The 17,431-nt window shown below is 42.3% G+C and overlaps 1 protein-coding gene across 1 annotated transcript in view; it reads right to left on the minus strand.

The window, feature by feature from the left end:
• The window catches only part of DNAJC6 (DnaJ heat shock protein family (Hsp40) member C6), a 40,620-nt gene extending 24,602 nt beyond the window's left edge, over nucleotides 1–16,018 (minus strand). Inside the window, exons 1-4 of the mRNA XM_035124237.2 lie at nucleotides 15,588–16,018; nucleotides 3,618–3,768; nucleotides 884–933; nucleotides 601–749 (exon numbers count right to left, since the gene is read on the minus strand). Coding sequence (XP_034980128.1) covers nucleotides 601–749; nucleotides 884–933; nucleotides 3,618–3,768; nucleotides 15,588–15,819 — 582 coding nt within the window. The 5' untranslated portion in view covers nucleotides 15,820–16,018. The remainder of the gene's footprint in view (nucleotides 1–600; nucleotides 750–883; nucleotides 934–3,617; nucleotides 3,769–15,587) is intronic.
• Between the last annotated feature and the right edge of the window lie 1,413 nt (nucleotides 16,019–17,431).

Consider the following 17,431-nt stretch of genomic DNA (forward strand, 5'->3'; position numbering starts at 1 on the left):
GTAGTACATCTCATTAGTCTCAATGGTATTTGTTTCCAGTACCTGTAAGTGTATTTATCCAACTTGGGGCAAGGCCCTGCCATTGTTCTTTAAGACTCAAAAGCTGCATTCACATGGCAGTTTATTCCATTTTCATGACACTTCCCTAAAATTTAATTTCTATATTATATAAAAGCAACCTGATGTAAAAGCTACTTCTAGAACTATAGTGAATTATAGTAGAATACAGCACAAGTTAAGCACTCATTTCCACATTATTTCCAAGGGGATTTTTTAATGGAAGCATATAACATCCTAACAATAACTGTCCTAACAATACACAAACTAACCAAATATCAGTAAGACAGCACCATATAAATATCAACAAATAACAAACAAAAACTAACATGGTCTTATGATACTGGTTAAAAGCAGGCAAAGAGGCCTTTCCATAATTTAGGTTCCTCTTTTTTCCTTGCCAACTTGAGTGGATGTAGCTCACAAGTAGAGCACCTGTTTTGCATGCAGAAGGTCGTAAAGATATCATGCCTAATCTTACAAACAGAGGTAACACCCTGTGATAGTCTAGGTCAAATCACAGTAGCAGCAGAAGTCACTTACTCTATTATGAAACCTGGTAGTACGATAAGACTTCGGTGACAAATTGAAAACTGTGTAGTGGTCAGGATGTCTTGTATCCAAGAACGTCCGTACATCATCAATATGATTCCTAAATCCTAGTTCAACTCCTTCACCAGGAAATGACATCACTATCAAGAAATGAAAAAATGTAAGTTTACATTCTAAACCAGAAAAGCTACAAGATTGACAATTAAGAAGTCTGACATGGCTGCATTGCTACACGGAGCACTGCTTCATTGTTTGAAGTAACTCACACACTTACCAATAATTCTTGAGGTAATGTAAGAAATATCTAGTTCTCCCTTGGTGTAGCTATTTTAAAAGACAGGAGAATAAATGCTGGTTAATACACACACCAAAATCAACAGAAGTTTTATAGATGTTCCATGTCCCATTAAGGCCTATGCATAAGTCTCCCCTGTGTCTGTAAAGTAATAATCATATTCACTCAGCAAAGAGACAACTATAGCATCCTGTAATGCACAGCATTTCCCCATATTTTGGGGGTGCATTATGCCCCTGTGGTTCCTCTCCAGTTGCTGGATTCATATTTCTTCACTTCTGACTAAGCAGCTGAATATCTCTCTCTCTCTCTCTCTCTCTCTCTCTCTCTATCTTGCAATTTTATAGTTTAAACCAGAATTATGAAGATATTTCGTGTCAATTAGCTATTGATTTTAATCTGGCCCTGCACCAGAATGCATTAAGAGATGATGAACCCCAAAAACATTTTTATATGTATACCCCTCCTTTTCTTCTTAAACGTAAGGTGGTTTAAGAAATAGTTCCCATGAGCCCTCACTCTCGCTCTCTTTCAGGTAACAATAAAGTATATGAGAGATGGGAAACCTGTGGCCTCAGATGTTGCTGGACTCCTTCTCCCATAAACACCAACCAGGAAGTACAATAGTCAGGGATTATGGAAGTTGTACCCCAACCTCTGGGGTGGCCACAGTTGCTTCATCCCCAGGGCCGGCCCTACGGCCTGGCTGGGTGGCGCAGGGCGCCACGGGGCCGGCCCGCCAGGGGGGCGCATCGTAGCTGCGCCCGCCTGCCCGCCCGCCAGCCGCTCTTCTGCGCAGCAGCACCCTCGGCAGTAGCGCTGCGCGCTGAGCCCGCCCGTCATGCAGCAGCGCCCGCCCGCCGCGCTGGGAAACGGGGCGGGGGGCGCCGGAGGGATCTGTCGCACCACGGCGCCAGGGGTGCTTAAGACGGCCCTGTTCATCCCTGAATTGGGATTCATTGCCTTTCACTACTCTGTTGGAAATATCTAAAATCTCAAGCTATTTTGTAATATTAGAAATTAGGTAGTTAAAAAAAAGACTACAAATCTCATCCTGGGTCCTTATTTGCAGACAACTGCATATAATGGCAGCTAAATAATTCAATGGATAGTATCCAAGAATGTAGTTATGTTAGGACAAGGATCATTGGGCAGACAAGAAAACTTCCCCTCCCTCTTCTTTCCATGCATGCTCCCTAAATCTGTTCTGGGTTTTCCCCAAAACCTCTGGAGTAAATTTGGGGAGGGCAAGTTCCATTGTGCAAACAGAAATTCTTGCACTAAGGGAACTACTTTGTTGGATACCACCTATGGTGTCTACTCACCTAATATTAAATGTTCCTTTACTGTTTCAGTACATTTGACTCAAAGAGCATAGTGACAGAAGGGCCTCTCAGAGCAAGAAAATGGTGGCTGCAGTGGTCACTTTGAACATTAGGAAAGATGAATTTGTGTTCATGGTTACCACCAGCCTGAATACTGAAGATCTCAGCTTTCAGATAAATCCCTTACTTTTCTGTTGAATTCCATACAATTTTAGACCAAGTTAAGAATGCAAGAAGAGCCTGCTGGATCAGGCCAGTGACCCATCTAGTCCAACACTTGTTCTCACAGTGACCTAACAGATGACTGTGGAAAGCCCATGAACAGGACCTGAGAACAACAGTGATTCCAGTAAAATGGCATTCGACAGCAAAGACAGAATAATAGCCATTGGGGTTAGTATTCACTGATAGCCTTATCCTCCATGAACTTCTCTAACCCTCTTTTATAGCTGTCCAAATTGGTAGCTATCACGTCCTCTCATGGGAGTGTATTCCATAGTTTAACTATGCACTGTGTGAAAAATTACTTTCTTTTGTCTTTCTGGAATCATCCAGTATTTAGCTTCATTGAAAAGCTTCTCTCTATATACTTTCTCCACACCACACAAAATTTTATAAATTTTTGTCATGTCACCTCTTCTTGCCTTTTCTCTAATTTAAAAGCCCCAAATGCTGTAACCTTTCATCACAGGGGATTTTTCCCCCTACCCGCTTGATCATTTTGGTTGCCCTTTTCTGAACCCTTTTCAGTTCTACACTAACCTTTTTGAGGATATTCCTTTCCAAAAAGTGAATAATTTATGGATAGAGAGAAGTTTTTCTTCCTGTCTATAACTCAGGGTCAACCAGTGGTTTTGACTGATAGTAAGCAAACAAGACAAACAAGCAAACAGAGCAAACAAGCGGAAATAAAACTTCACTCAGTACAGAGTTAATTTATGGGGTTCACTTCCACAAGACGGCTTCTAAAAGGAGGATTGGACAAATTCATGGAGGATAAGGCTATTGATAGCTAATTAGTTATGATGGCTAAAGGGAACTGTTTCATATCTACCGGTAGAAGTATGCTCCTGAGTATCAGCTGGGGAAACAAGCAAAAGGGAAAGTTAGTAGCTCCATGCCTTCCTTATGGGCTTCCTGAAGTTAGCAACAGTGGCTTGAGGGTCTTCATAATATTATTCAAACTTCAGACTTCCACGTTTTGCTTTAGTGAATTCAGCTTAATTCACAGCAACCTTTTCTGTTTGCCTCCTAAGATCTCACCAGGCTGCTAAATAATCCCTTTGTCCAAGCCTACTAAAATCTGATTATTTCCCTGTGACAGGGAAATAATTACTAAGCTTACTATTTTGCTAGCTGAGCTCTCCAGGGCTTTTGTTTCATAGTACCTTGCAACAGATTGCATAACTTTCGTAGAAGTGTCTTTAAGAGTGTCCTTCAAGTTATCCTTTAAGTTGCTGAACAGTCTCCCTGCTCCTCCTTTCATCATGTCTAACAGGCCTCCCCCATAGTTAGACTCTATGTCCGGAGACGAGGCACCTTAAAAGAAGAAAACCAGACATAAGACAATACACACACACACACACAGCTTTGCTGGAGATTTACGAACCACCACAAGCACCAGATCAGCACCAACAATGTAGCTACCAGTTAGGAACAAGCAAATGGAGGTGTAAATGCCAACCAAGTTAGTCACAATCTCTGGTAAACAACAGGATATATCAGAGTTATTTAACTGTGGTAGTGACATAACCAAAGAATGTTACAATTTTTGTTTTTTAAAAAGGGGGGGTTAGCAGAATTTTTCCTGGAAAGCAAAAAATCAGATTAAATGGTGCAAAAAGACAGGCTACCAATGACATTTAATGGTCACTACAAAATCAGGCACGTATGAGGAGCACCAGTTCTGCAACAAACACTGTACAGTACGGTACTGTTTTTTTTCTGTTCCATGTGGACTGTGGGCTGGACAGAATCAGAGGTGAATGTACCTGGAACAGAGAGTGACTAGCAACAGGAAACAGGGTATCACAGAAAGAAGCATTTTTTAGATAGTAAAGCCTGTTTTCAGGTTGCTGCTCAGCAGGATGTACTGCAGAACCCGAGACAGCTTTCAGAGGCAGGTGTTGATGTGACAAAGCCCATCTGAGTCATTATATCACTAATGCATAGCTTGCTAAATACAGAGCCACATGTCTGAAGTAAAGTTGCAAGGCATTTAAAAGAATGGTACTCTAGGTCTGTAGCTGTGTTACTTATAATTTTTTAAAAAAGTCATATGGAAGAACAAAGGCATACTATGAACCATGGCCAACTCTGACAAATGCAAAAGAATTTCTGTTTATCAGGCCATTTTCCCTGGACAGTCTAAGCCTGTGGTATCAGATATTTTCAGCATTTGAGAACACTACCCATTTAAAGAGAATTTAACAGAATTACATTGGGAAATTCACACTCTGACATGTATCCAGACATTGGGTTCTTATGATCTGAAACCCAGCGGTGGTAAATTCTGATAGCAGGCGCAATGATATCCATGCACAGTGAGAGCATTCGAACATCTCTCACTCTTCTTATGCAAGTTCCCCTACTTAAAAGCACAGCTCTCTTCAAACCATTTTTTCAATATGCAATTTGTTTTGTGAAAGCTACACCAGATATATTAAGTGAATGACTGCATCAGCATTCCCATTCATTCCAAAGGAGGAAACAGATCCACAGAGTTGAATGGGCAATGGATCCTTGAACTGGAGCATACATGAACACAAAAGAATAAAATAAAACAAAGGTGTGTTTGTAACAACACAACTGCTAATTAAGAATGAGCAAATGGGTGCAGATGTACACAGTAGTATGTGTAGGTGCCCTAATGGAATGCTCTATCCCCCACTGAGCCATCTTTGTGCTATTTATTCCAAGGCAGGTTCTTCTTCCACACCTCCTTTGCAAACCCCCGAAAGCTAACTGTTGTTGTGTTTCTGGGCAGTAGCCTCTTCATCAGGAGTTCACAAGGCTGCAAATGCTTACAGGGAAGGTACGGAAAGCCTGCCTTGGAATTAACATACTGGCCACAATGCTGTGCACCAGGCAGCACAGTGGCAACCTGGGGGTGGGAGTGTAGAGCTCTACTAAATACTAGGGCACTTCTGCATAACACTCTCTGTGTTTAGCATTGCATCTAAAGATTTGAAAGTTCTTTATGCATAGCCAAGAATATAGCCGGGATCCAAAGAGCCTCTTGGGCATAGCTAGTGCAATTGGTTCTTCTTTCCACTTTTTCAACAGACCACAAACAATTATGTAGTACATCAGTTATAATCTAGTTAACTCTGAACTTTTTGGTAAAGAACTGCTACTTTGGTTGTGAAATAAGACTAAGATATTTGGTAACAGGCATGCTTTCCTAAATCAGTTGCTAACTTCTCATTGGAAGGTTTTTTTTTAATGAAATGCAGCTGCTTGTGATAACTGCCTCTGTTAATAGTCTTATCTACACCTTTATAAAAGTCTTAATTGCCTTGTACATTGTTGTTTTATTCTTCTATGGTTTACAGACCTTAATTAGATAACACAATAACAATATAAAAAATTCCTTCAGTAGCACCTTAAAGACCAACTAAGTTTATATTTTGGTATGAGCTTTCGTGTGCATGCACACTTCTTCAGATACACTAGAAACAGAAGTTTCTAGTGTATCTGAAGAAGTGTGCATGCACACGAAAGCTCATACCAAAATATAAACTTAGTTGGTCTTTAAGGTGCTACTGAAGGAATTTTTTATTTTGCTTCGACTCAGACCAACACGGCTACCTACCTGTAACAATAACAATAAATACTGTTCTGATTCTAATAGCCTTGATGGCAGAATAAGTTACAGTATAATCCTGCATGATTTCACCTACCATAGAAAAGGGAGGGGGGATGTTTAACTTTTTCTCATTACCTTGACATTTCTACCGGCTTGTCACCTAAGCTTTATGTGGACTAAAATCTTTTATTTATTTACTTTTTCAAAGTATTATCTCATTAGCAGAAAAGCAATTAAATTTGTGCTTAGAATTGTCATTTAAACGACGACAATATGAAACACAGTCAAGGGCAAAACTGTATAAAAATAAGCACTAATGATGCAATGGCAAAAGATGTGCAAGCGATCTGGTGGTGCTATTCAGTTCTTAGAAACAAAGAGGCTTATGAAATGGACTCTTCTGTTTTTAAAAAGGAGAAAGACAGACCAGACATTGTCTAACAGATTGTTTTGGTTTATTTTGTTTTCACTGATACAGAGATATCTCTTGGCTTATTGAAAAGCAAATATAAAAAGACAAGAGATGTTAACTTCTAGAAAAACAAATAATATTTTGCTTACTTCAGCTGATCACTGCTAGCTCTTGAGATTAACCTATGAGAAACCCAGCTCCAAGGGTCTTATCTTCATTGATGTTTCCTGGTCTGAAGATATTTTGGACTAATTGAATGGTCAGCGTTTGGTAAATGAATCTAGTTTTGTCAATCAAATAGAGGATGTTTGTTCTCATAGTCCACCCTGCAGCTATGAAGTTTCAGAAAGCAAACTTAAAGTGATATTTTGCATTTCTAGATTCATTTCAATTGGGGTTTAGGCCCGGTTTTGGCACAGAAACTGCTTTGGTCACCCTGTATGATAACCACCATTGGGAAAGAGACAGCAGAAATGTGTCCCTAATAATTCTCCTCAAACTCTCAGTGGCTTTTGATACTATCAACCATGGTAACCTTCTGGAGCAGCTGTCCAAGTTAGGAGTGGGTAGGAATGCTTTGCGATGGTTCTTTTCTTACTTGGATGATTATTTCCAGAGGATGCTTCTTGGGGACTGCTCTTTGGCCCCATGGAGCCTTCAATGTAGGGTTCTTCATGGTTTGATTTTATCCTCCATGCTGTTTAACATGTACATAAAACCTCCCTCATTCAGAGTTTTGGATTATGCTGGCATTTTTCATACCAGTTCAGAATGTTTTTTCATACCAGTTCATAATCTGACAAGTACTGCTGGTAAAGAACTGTACAGTCTTCTACATACTCTCATTTGTCTAGTTATTACAACTGAATTATTAGACTTTTTAGCAAGGCTTGCAGAAGACGTATTGCTAGAAGTAATAAACTGGAAATATGCAAGTGCCTTTATCATAAAAAGGAAGATAATTAAATTCATAGAAGTACTAGAACTGGTATACAATTCCTATAAATTTCATAGAGTAGCTCACCATAGACATTTTTAAAATTAGAATAGCTAAATGGATGAAAATAATAAAAATGAAGATATTCTCATGTATTTTTTTAAGCATGAAGGTTTGCAAGAATTGATAATAGCCTACAATGCAAAATCTTGAGAGCAGGGAAAATATATTATCCCAGGAGCAATTTGGGGTCAGAAGCATTTTTGCTAGTGGTCATTTGAACAATGCATCCACACACACCAGTGGTGTACAAACTATTGCAGAACAAATGCTGCAGCTTAAACAACTGTATAATATTCACCACATGGCTTCTATATTCAAGCAAACATTGCTATCTATTTCATGTAACATGCCTCTTTTCATTATCCTGGTGTATTCAGTTTGATTACTTTGAAAGTATACTAGCTATGCAGTATGCATACAATAAATTTGAAATGGACATAATTGTAGTATGTTGGTCCTTTTTTGATGTTCAGAAGTCCCTTAATATCCACTGATCATTAGGTATTGATCACCGCATTCTGGGGTGAGATCCCATCTTGCCTTTCTGCTAAAAGCAGGGAAGGGAGATGGAAAGACACAAGATACCTGGAGGGAACAAAGTTCTCCATGGAGAGAAAGGAATCTGCAGGAGGCTAAGTCAGAGGCACTTTCCTCTTACTGGTACCAAAATGGTTGAGACAATGGAAGCTACGTAGAGGAAGTGGGTTTGGAAATTTCTAGCTACAGTTGGGTTAATCTGTGTCCTGCTAGGCCTACATATGCACCACACACAGCAGTTATGGAATTTTGTATGCATACAGAAATGTAGCTCCTGATGGATTAGAATTGATATTAATGCCCTTACCAGACAGCGAAGGGGGAAATGTAACCTAGTCCAGAGTTGTTGAGGACTTTATATGTTAGTGTTGTTGTTTAGTCGTTTAGTCGTGTCCGACTCTTCGTGACCCCATGGACCAGAGCACGCCAGGCACTCCTGTCTTCCACTACCTCCCGCAGTTTGGTCAGACTCATGTTGGTAGCTTCGAGAACACTGTCCAGCCATCTCGTCCTCTGTTGTCCCCTTCTCCTTGTGCCCTCCATCTTTCCCAACATCAGGGTCTTTTCCAGGGAGTCTTCTCTTCTCATGAGGTGGCCAGTAGCCTCAGCTTCAGGATCTGTCCTTCCAGTGAGGACTCGGGCTGATTTCCTTCAGAATGGATAGGTTTGATCTTCTTGCAGTCCACAGGACTCTCAAGAGTCTCCTCCAGCACCAAAATTCAAAAGTATCAATTCTTCGACGATCAGCCTTCTTGATGGTCCAGCTCTCACTTCTATACATCACTACTGGGAAAACCATAGCTTTAACTATATGGACCTTTGTTGCCAAGGTTATGTCTCTGCTTTTTAAGATATTTAAGATGTTGTCTTATATGTTAGTAGTAGAACCTTAAAGCTGGTTCAGTGATTAAAGGCATCCAGTACATATCTTTTAGCACTAGTTTGATATGAGCTTGATGAGGGGCATCACTCACCACTGGGGTTGTGGGATTCTGCACCAGCTGCAGCCTCCAGACCAGCCATGAGGGAAGGCACACATAGTGGCCAAATTATCCCTGTTCAGGAAAGGATATAGTTGACATACCAGCCAAAGCTGCTGATAAGCACTCTTCACCATTGAGGTCACCTGAGTCTCCATGGGCAAAAATGATCCCAAGAGCATTCCTAAACTTCATACCTGTTCCTTCGGAGTGAGTGTTACCCCATCTAGAACAGGCACCCCCTCCCCCAATTCTGCTGCTTAGTATCACACACTTTTAAAACTAAATAAATGCCAATTCAAAACAGTTGCAGTTTCATACAATGCATAGCATGGCAGGTTTGCCTCTCAATGGCAATGTTTTCTAGTAATATGTTACCCATGATTAAAACTGCAATATTACACCTACTTCCCAAGGAGAAAGTCTCACTGAGTTCTATGGAACTTGCTTCCAAACCGAAGTATATGGGATGGCACTCTTAGAATCTGTACTGACAGCATCATTGTCCTCACAAGGCTTTTTAGCTTGGTAGAGAGGCAAAAAAAGGAGGCATATAGTGGTGCATAGAATTATGTCTGTAGAGAAAGTGGACAGAGAAAAAATTTTGTTCTCTGAATAATACTAGAACTGGGTCACTCAAAGAAGCTGAATGGCAGAAGACTGAGAAGTACTTCTTCCAGCAAGTAGTTAAATTATTAAATTCACTGTCACAAAATGTGGTAATGGCCTCCAACCTAGGTTAAACTAAGGTTACCAGACTTCCCCGTTTCCCAGGGACAGTCCCCGGATTTACAAATCAGTCCCCAGACAAAATCCTATCATTCCTACGGAAGTTGAAAAGTGTCCCCGGATTCATTGAAAAATATCTGGTAACCTTAGATTAAACAATTTCACAACGGATAAAGCCTACTAGCCATGATGGCTGCATACCACTGATGACCATTTTATCTACTACTGTATTTTAATTTTCTCAGTTGTTTACTGCTTTTCAAGCCTTGAATTTTAATGTAGTTTATTGATCTCTTGTAAGCCATCTAAGGAAAATAAACACTAAACAGTGTACTAGAAATCTATCTAATAATTTTAAAAGAACCAAAATGACTACCTCCAAGATCAGAGGCAATGGGCCTCTGAAATCCTGTTGCTGAAGAACAGCATTGGAAGTTGATACAGTCATACCTCATGTTGCATTAGGTTCATGTTGCGTCTTTTCGGCTTCCACGCGTGCATGCACAGAAGCGTTCTGTGCGCTTTGCAAATGCGCAGAAGCATTATCTTGCACTCTGCGCTTGCGCAGAAGTGCCACTCTAGTTGCGGTTTGTGGTGCGAATGGCACCCTGGAATGGATCGTGTCCGCAACTAGAGGTACAACTGTATTACCCTCATGTCCCAGTTGTGGGCTTCCCATTGCCATCTGGGGGGAAAAGATGCTGGGCTAGACAATCATTTAGCCTGATCCAGAAGGGGTCTTATGTTTATTATTAACTGTATTTGGATTTGCCATTTAGAATGTTGTGGTCTTGGGACAAAAAGGTATTAAAAGATTTCTGTCATGTTTTCCATCACAACTCAGCCACCTCTAGAATGCACAAGACAAAAAATATAACCAGCAAGGAGACACGGAGGTTCTCCCAAGGCTGGCCTGAAATTGCCTGTTCTCAGAGGTCCACGAAATTATGAGCCTAAGTATATTCTCATAAAATTGAAGCATATATGTATTTTAATTTTAAGATCTCTTTACCTGCCTCAAGTTCATAGGGCATGTTATATGTCTTTAGACTAATCTATATTCAGGTTTTCCTTTCATTTTACCCCAGTGTGTGGATACTACTTTGTGGCATTTATCAAGTGCCAGCGCACTTGATTCCTATATTCTTTTGAAGCTTAGAGCTTATAGATCTGCAGTTATACAGACACATACATGCAATACTCAAAAACATTATACCTTACAGATATGTTTACCCGTGGGCAGAGGACAGAAGAATAGTGAACTAGGGTGGAGGAAGAAAGAGAGTGTATTTTCCTTAATGCAGGGAACACCAATCACTGGTGGAAGAAGAGGAGTGTGTGGGGGAGTGCTGGGTGCCCCGCCCCCAGGAAACACACCCTGCTCCTGCCTGCTCGCCGCCGCCCTGCCCCCCCCCGGTGCCAGAGCATGAAGCTCCGCCACTGACGCCAATTAATTTGTGGTGTCCTGCTTGTTTCCTCAGAACCCAAAAGCATCAGATTTCAAAGCTGCAGATTCAGTATTTGAAAACTTTGCCCCCTGTGGCTTTCCTCTTTACCTTTTACTTAATTTCAGTGGCAAATGCTCTTAATGAAAAATTAAGCCAACTTTTGCACTGGTTTCTGTTAATTTTTCTAGGATTGTATTATCAGCATTATTACATTTATTACCTGCCTTCACCAGCAAGTGCCAGGGCAGGTTACAAAAATTTAAAATTCTTTATTATCTTTTAAGTAAATTAAATAATATTTAATTAATTTATAAAATACAAATACTGGATTATACAGAACAACAAAGTAAGAGTAAGTTACACCCCCTCCTCTCATTTTAAATGAGTCGATACAATAGTGTTTAATATGTCTGTTTTGCAGATCTGGATATTTGGTAATAAAACCTGCTAAAACAAATTATAGTCACAGGAATAGGATGTCTTCTGGAAACACACTTCTCAGTTGTCAAAGGCCAGAGTAAAGTTGTATGTCTCCAGCATTCACTGAAAGCTTTATAGCAGGCTTCCTCAACCTCGGCCCTCCAGATGTTTTTTGGCGTACAAATTCCATGATCCCTAGCTAGCAGGACCAGTGGTCAGGGATGATGGGAATTGTAGTCTCAAAACATCTGGAGGGCCGAGTTTGAGGAAGCCTGCTTCATAGTGAAGGTGCCAGATACGTCTCTGTGAGGAGGAAATTTTAAAACTCAGAGGCTATCACAGAGCATGTTTTCTCCCGGGGTGTCACCTGCTGAGATTTTGTGGGTGGTGAAACAACCAAAAAGGTATCCTCTGGCAATATTAGAATGCTACAGGAAAGGAGGTATTTTGGACTTGAGTCATGTAGGGTTTTCAACGCTAATGTGAGCACCTTGAACTAGGCCCAGAAACAAAATGGCAACTAGTGCAGCTGTTTTAAAATAGGGATTATACAAGAGTTCTAAAGGAAACTCTAGCCAGCAATCTGGTCCATACATTTTGAACCAGCTGAAGTTTCTGAGTTGACTTCAAGGGTAGACCAACATAGAGAGCACTGCAATAATCCAATGTGGAAGTCACCAGATCAAGGTGAAACGCACAATGTGTAGCTGACAAACCAGCTGGAGCTGGAAACAGGTACTCCTAGCCACAGAGGCTACCTGGGCCTCAGGTGACTTCACTGGGTTGTTGAGTACCCCCAAGCAACAAGCCTGATCCTTCCAGGGGAGTGCAACCCTGTACAGAACCTCTTCAGCTCAAGACTTGGAACACATAACACCTTTGTCCTTTAGGCTTCAGTTTCCAATTGTTGGCCCACATCATTGCGTTCAAACTTCAACCACCTCTCTTGATTCAGATGGAACAGAGAGATAGAAGTGCTATCCACATATTGGTAACACTTCACTCCAAAACTGCTGGTGACAGCTCCCAGGGGCTTCATATAGCTGTTAAATAGCATGGGGGACAAGTTGGAATCCTACAGAACACCACAGGAAAACTCCAATGGTGTCTGTGGCCTTCCATAAATGCTTTCTAGAAATGACTCTGGAGGTAGGAGCGGAACCACTGAAATACAGTGCCCTCAAACACCACCTCATTGAGTTGTTCCCGAAGGATGCCATGGTCAATGGTATCAAAAGCTTCTAAGAAGAATAAACAGGATTGCACTCCCCTCCATCTCTTTTCTAACAAATGTATCAACCACTGTGATCAACACAGTTTAGGGCCATGAATGGGCCTGAGGCTAGACTGAAATGGATTCATTTCTCTCCAAGCATGTCTGAAGCTCAATTGCAATGATCCTCTTAAGCACCTCTCCAAAAAGAGGATATTTGCCACTGACTTCCAGGTCTAGGGAGGTTCTCTTAAAGAGTGGACACACCACCACCTACTTCTAGACCAGGCACGTCGAACAGGTAGATCGTGATCTACCGGTAGATCACTGGACATCTGTGGTAGATCACTGGCTCCCCCCAAAGCAGCTCAACAACTTTAGCTCCCCTTAAAAAAAGCTCAACATTTTTGCCATGCACCCCCCCAAAAAAATGTGGCTTCCTCCTCCCTAAAAGAAGGTCAACAACTTTGACCTGAACCCCCCAAAACAGGGCTTTCCTCCTCCCTAAAAAGCTCAACAACCTTGACCTGAACCCCCCAAAAGGGGGTAGATCACTGCCAGTTTTTAACTCTCTGAGTAGATCGCAGTCTCTTGGGAGTTGGCCACCCCTGTTCTAGACAAATGGTTCCTCAGCCATTCCAATGAAGCACCAGTCACTCCCTGGACCCTATTAATCCCCTATGGTTAGCTTTAAGAAGCCAAGATGGGCAAGGGTCAAGAGGATTGAACTGTACCTGGAAAGTCCAGCACAATTTATGAGTTTGCACAGACCTCATTTCTCCTCTCCTCTATTCCAAGAGAAACAGAAGCATTACCCCTTACATCCTTCTCTGATCAGTAACAATTACATAGGAAAAAAGATTCCTTAACTCTACAATACCAAGACAAAGTTTTCTTAGATCAAAGTTATGCCATTGTGGGTGCACACTAACACTAAACACACCTGTTTGTTTAAAACGAACTGATGCATGTAAGTGGAGGTAATGCATTGTGTGTGACTATACTAGTCTTCCCCAGCCTGGTGTCCTCCAAGTACTTTATGTCACAACTCCCATCAGGCCTAGCCATTTAACATCTGTTCAGCTCATTGGGGGAAGAGGAGTAATCTTGGCAGATAGTTTTGAAAAGAAGCATTAGTTCTTCTTCCACTATTTTGAAACCTACATGGAGCCTATTCTTTAAAATAAACCATTAGTTCAGTAGTGTTGTATTATAAACTAGACTCCCAATTCAGGTCATATGGTTCATCATGTGTACTACTCTTATACCATGTAAAGTATCTGGAATTCCACCCCCAACCCCGAGACAATGACTAAACCAGTTCTCAAGTCCAATCCTCTTTATATCAACCAAGTTAATCACACCACATAAATTCAAGGATGGGGACTAAGTACTTGTAGACTATTAGATTCTCACTCTAACAGTTGTGCTTTGGGATTCCACTTCACTGGATATGAGAATATATTTTTAAATGGACTGGCAGCACATCACTTTGTGGAAACTGCTTATACATCAAGAAGATGTTCTCTGGAGGAAAAAGGAAGCTAGTGTCAAAAACGAAACAGCTATGGATAAAATTGTTAGCAAACACAGCTGGTATCATTAGTATTGAAATACGAAGAAGAAGAAGAAGAAGAAGAAGAAGAAGAAGAAGAAGAAGAAGAAGAAGAAGAAGGAGGAGGAGGAGGAGGAGGAGGAGGAGGAGGAGGAGGAGGAGGAGGAGGAGGAGGAGGAGGAGGAGGAAGGAACACATCCATCCACACATTTCAGTACATAGCTGATAATCCATCAATAGCTACTCTCAGCAATCCAGGCTAATCTGAACCAGGACCCCTGAAGTGCATAGCTTCTCATTACTTCACATCTGGCTATACAATTGGAAGATTTAGCAAGGGGTGGGGGTAGTTGCCCAACTCATGCAGCATGCCAGTCTAATTCCACTGGTCATTCCAGCAAAATTACATTCAAGCTTTCCTTCCCTTTGCTATTGGGAGGGGCACAACTTTATTTACCTGCCAATAAAGCAGTGTTTTCTAATTTCTTCTTGTGTTGTTCCCTATCAATAGATCTAGAGACAATACTAGCATGCTTGTTAGCGTTTACAGATAACAAAAGAACTCTTTTGGCCAAGCCACTCAGGATAGTTTTTTGCAGAAATAAATAAGCCATTGTTTAGTAGCCTTCATTTCCAATACAACATCAACATGTATTCCACATCTGATATTCAGTTGTATTTTACCCCAATTAAACAATGACCCAGAGCACTTTTTCCACTGTTATAATGTGACCACTTTAAAACTGCTCTTAAGCATGTTTACCATAAGATAAACTAGACATGGACCCAATACTTTCTGAAAAATACGTTTTCGTTCTTCCTATGATCACCCTGAGTTTACTGTGATTTCTTCACTTATGTTAATAAGGCACACCACCAGCCAACGAAACCTAAGCCATCTTCCCTCCATGCCCACTTAGCACACATCCTGAGAACAATACACTGACCTCAGCAGTTCCTTTGCATCTCTCCTCACTCCTTTCCCCATCAATTAACAGAAGAGAGTGACAGCTGGGATACCTTTCCTCATTAGCTGGTCTTCAAAGCTCTTTAAATTTGCAACACTGAGCCCTCTTAGGTTTCCTTGCCTCAGAAACCGGAGGATGGCCTGGACCCCGGCCAGCCTTGCCTTCCTCCCAGCACCAGCACGCCTGGGCCTCTCAGATCTTGCTGGGAAGAAAGGTGGGGCTGTAACCAGAGCCTCCCATCACCCACAGCCTCCTTCCCCTCCCCGGCCGAGAAGTTAAAGCCGCTACCTGAGCTGTCCATGGTGCTGCAGTCGAGCGGCTGGTGCTGCTGTCGCGCTGGGCTCCGGGCTGCTGCTGCTGCCGCCACCACCGCGGGGATCACCCCTTGTTTGCTGATGCTGCCTCCGCCACCGCCGGTTCGCTCCCGGCTGCCGCAGAAGTCACCGTTGCTGTCCACGAGCTGCAAAGATTCATAGCCATCATTGTTGGTCTTTTTCCGGTAGCTCCCGAGGAGGCTCATGGGCTAGTCAGGCACAGAGGGTCTCCACTGGCATAAAGGAGGAAGCGGCAGGAGGAGGAGGAAGAAAGGGAATCACAAGTGCATAACCTTCCCCGAGAGGCGGAGGCAGCCACACGCCCAGAAAGGGGGCTGCAGCCCCAGCAGGGCCTTCCTCGAGAGCGAGCTGGTGGGTGTATGCGCGCGCGGTGGCAGCCTCCCCGCCTCCCTCCCCGCCTCTCTGCCTGGAAGCGATTGGAGCAGCCTGGGCAAGGCACGCCTCGCCTTCCACGGACGAGAGCCAGGGCCTGGCCATTAGGGAGCACATCGCTTTCCAGAGATCTGGTGCCCGGAAGCAATCCGGGAGGCGCCTTAGCCGTGCCTCCGTTGCCATTGGGCTTCTCCTCTCCGCACATAGAGCATCGCCAGCCATGCAACTGTCGATCTCAATGGTCATGCAGGAAGGGGACGCGGTGCTCGACAACAGGAGCAGCCCTACTGAATCCCGACGGTGAAAGCAGCAGAGCTCCGCGTTCCACAACCCAGGAGTGTTTCTCCGTTTTAAGTCAGCCGGCAGAATTTCACAAAAGCGGAAGTTTTTCCAGCTCCCTCCCACGCCCTGTATGTGATGCATCTTCCACTCTTGACTCCAGCACTTTCTCATGTCCCAGTTCTCCCAGATCCCCCCCCCCGCGCGCGCCTCTTTCCCTTGTTTTAGGAAGGGGCGAAAGAGAGAGAGACTACAACCAAAGGAAGGGGAAGGGAAGCCTAGCGCTACCCTGAGTTTGTAATCAGGATAACTGGAATGTTAAAGGAAGAGCGAAGTAGATGGGGATCTGTCCAACAATAGCATAGAGGTACATGTGGGTGTTAAAACACTGGATGCTATGTTAGTTAAAAAGTAAGTCTTACTGAGTTAAACGGGTTTTTTAGACTGCACAGATTTGCAGCCTAAAGGTGGCAATAGGTGGCCCATCTGCAGAAAGAGAAAAGCAAAAACAGCCGTATCACTGAAAGGAAGTGGCCCTAACTTGCTGAAATAAGTTGAGTTCCTTTGCATGCCATAATGTGGTCCATTAAGAAACCTTTTATGAAAGGAAAAGATAGTGCTGTAGAAATAGGCTCTGTCTGTTAAACCTGCCATCTATGGCTTTAGTCATTTTTACTATATCCTTACTACAACTCTGCCAAATTACAAAGGCTGCAGTCCTAACCATACCTCTAGGGTGCTTCATTTTCCAAGACTACCAAGGCCTTATTATTCAGTTTGGGAGTAACACAGAACTACAAGTGGCATCAACTCAATTTAAGCAGCTATAGAGCTCATTGCAATTGACTTACAGCTGCTAACCTCTGCAACTTTTGCAAAAACTATTGGTGGGGTGAATATATGTATGTAAATCTAATAAAAATATTTTTTAAAAACAAAACCTGATGTAACAGTTACAAATGGACTTCCCTACCATCACATTGCAGCCTGGGAAACTGGAAGGTCTTACTTGCTAGATAGGTAGGAGTAGATTCAGATGAAATGTTGAGGTGGTAATTGATACAACAAAGTCACTATGGGGTGAAATGTTTTGAGAGTGGTGGCTAGAGGGTTTACACCATTCCCTAGAACATTAACAAAACCTGG

This window comes from Zootoca vivipara, chromosome 7 (genome assembly GCF_963506605.1).
Source record: "Zootoca vivipara chromosome 7, rZooViv1.1, whole genome shotgun sequence".
In the NCBI taxonomy this organism is placed as follows: Eukaryota; Metazoa; Chordata; class Lepidosauria; order Squamata; family Lacertidae; genus Zootoca; species Zootoca vivipara.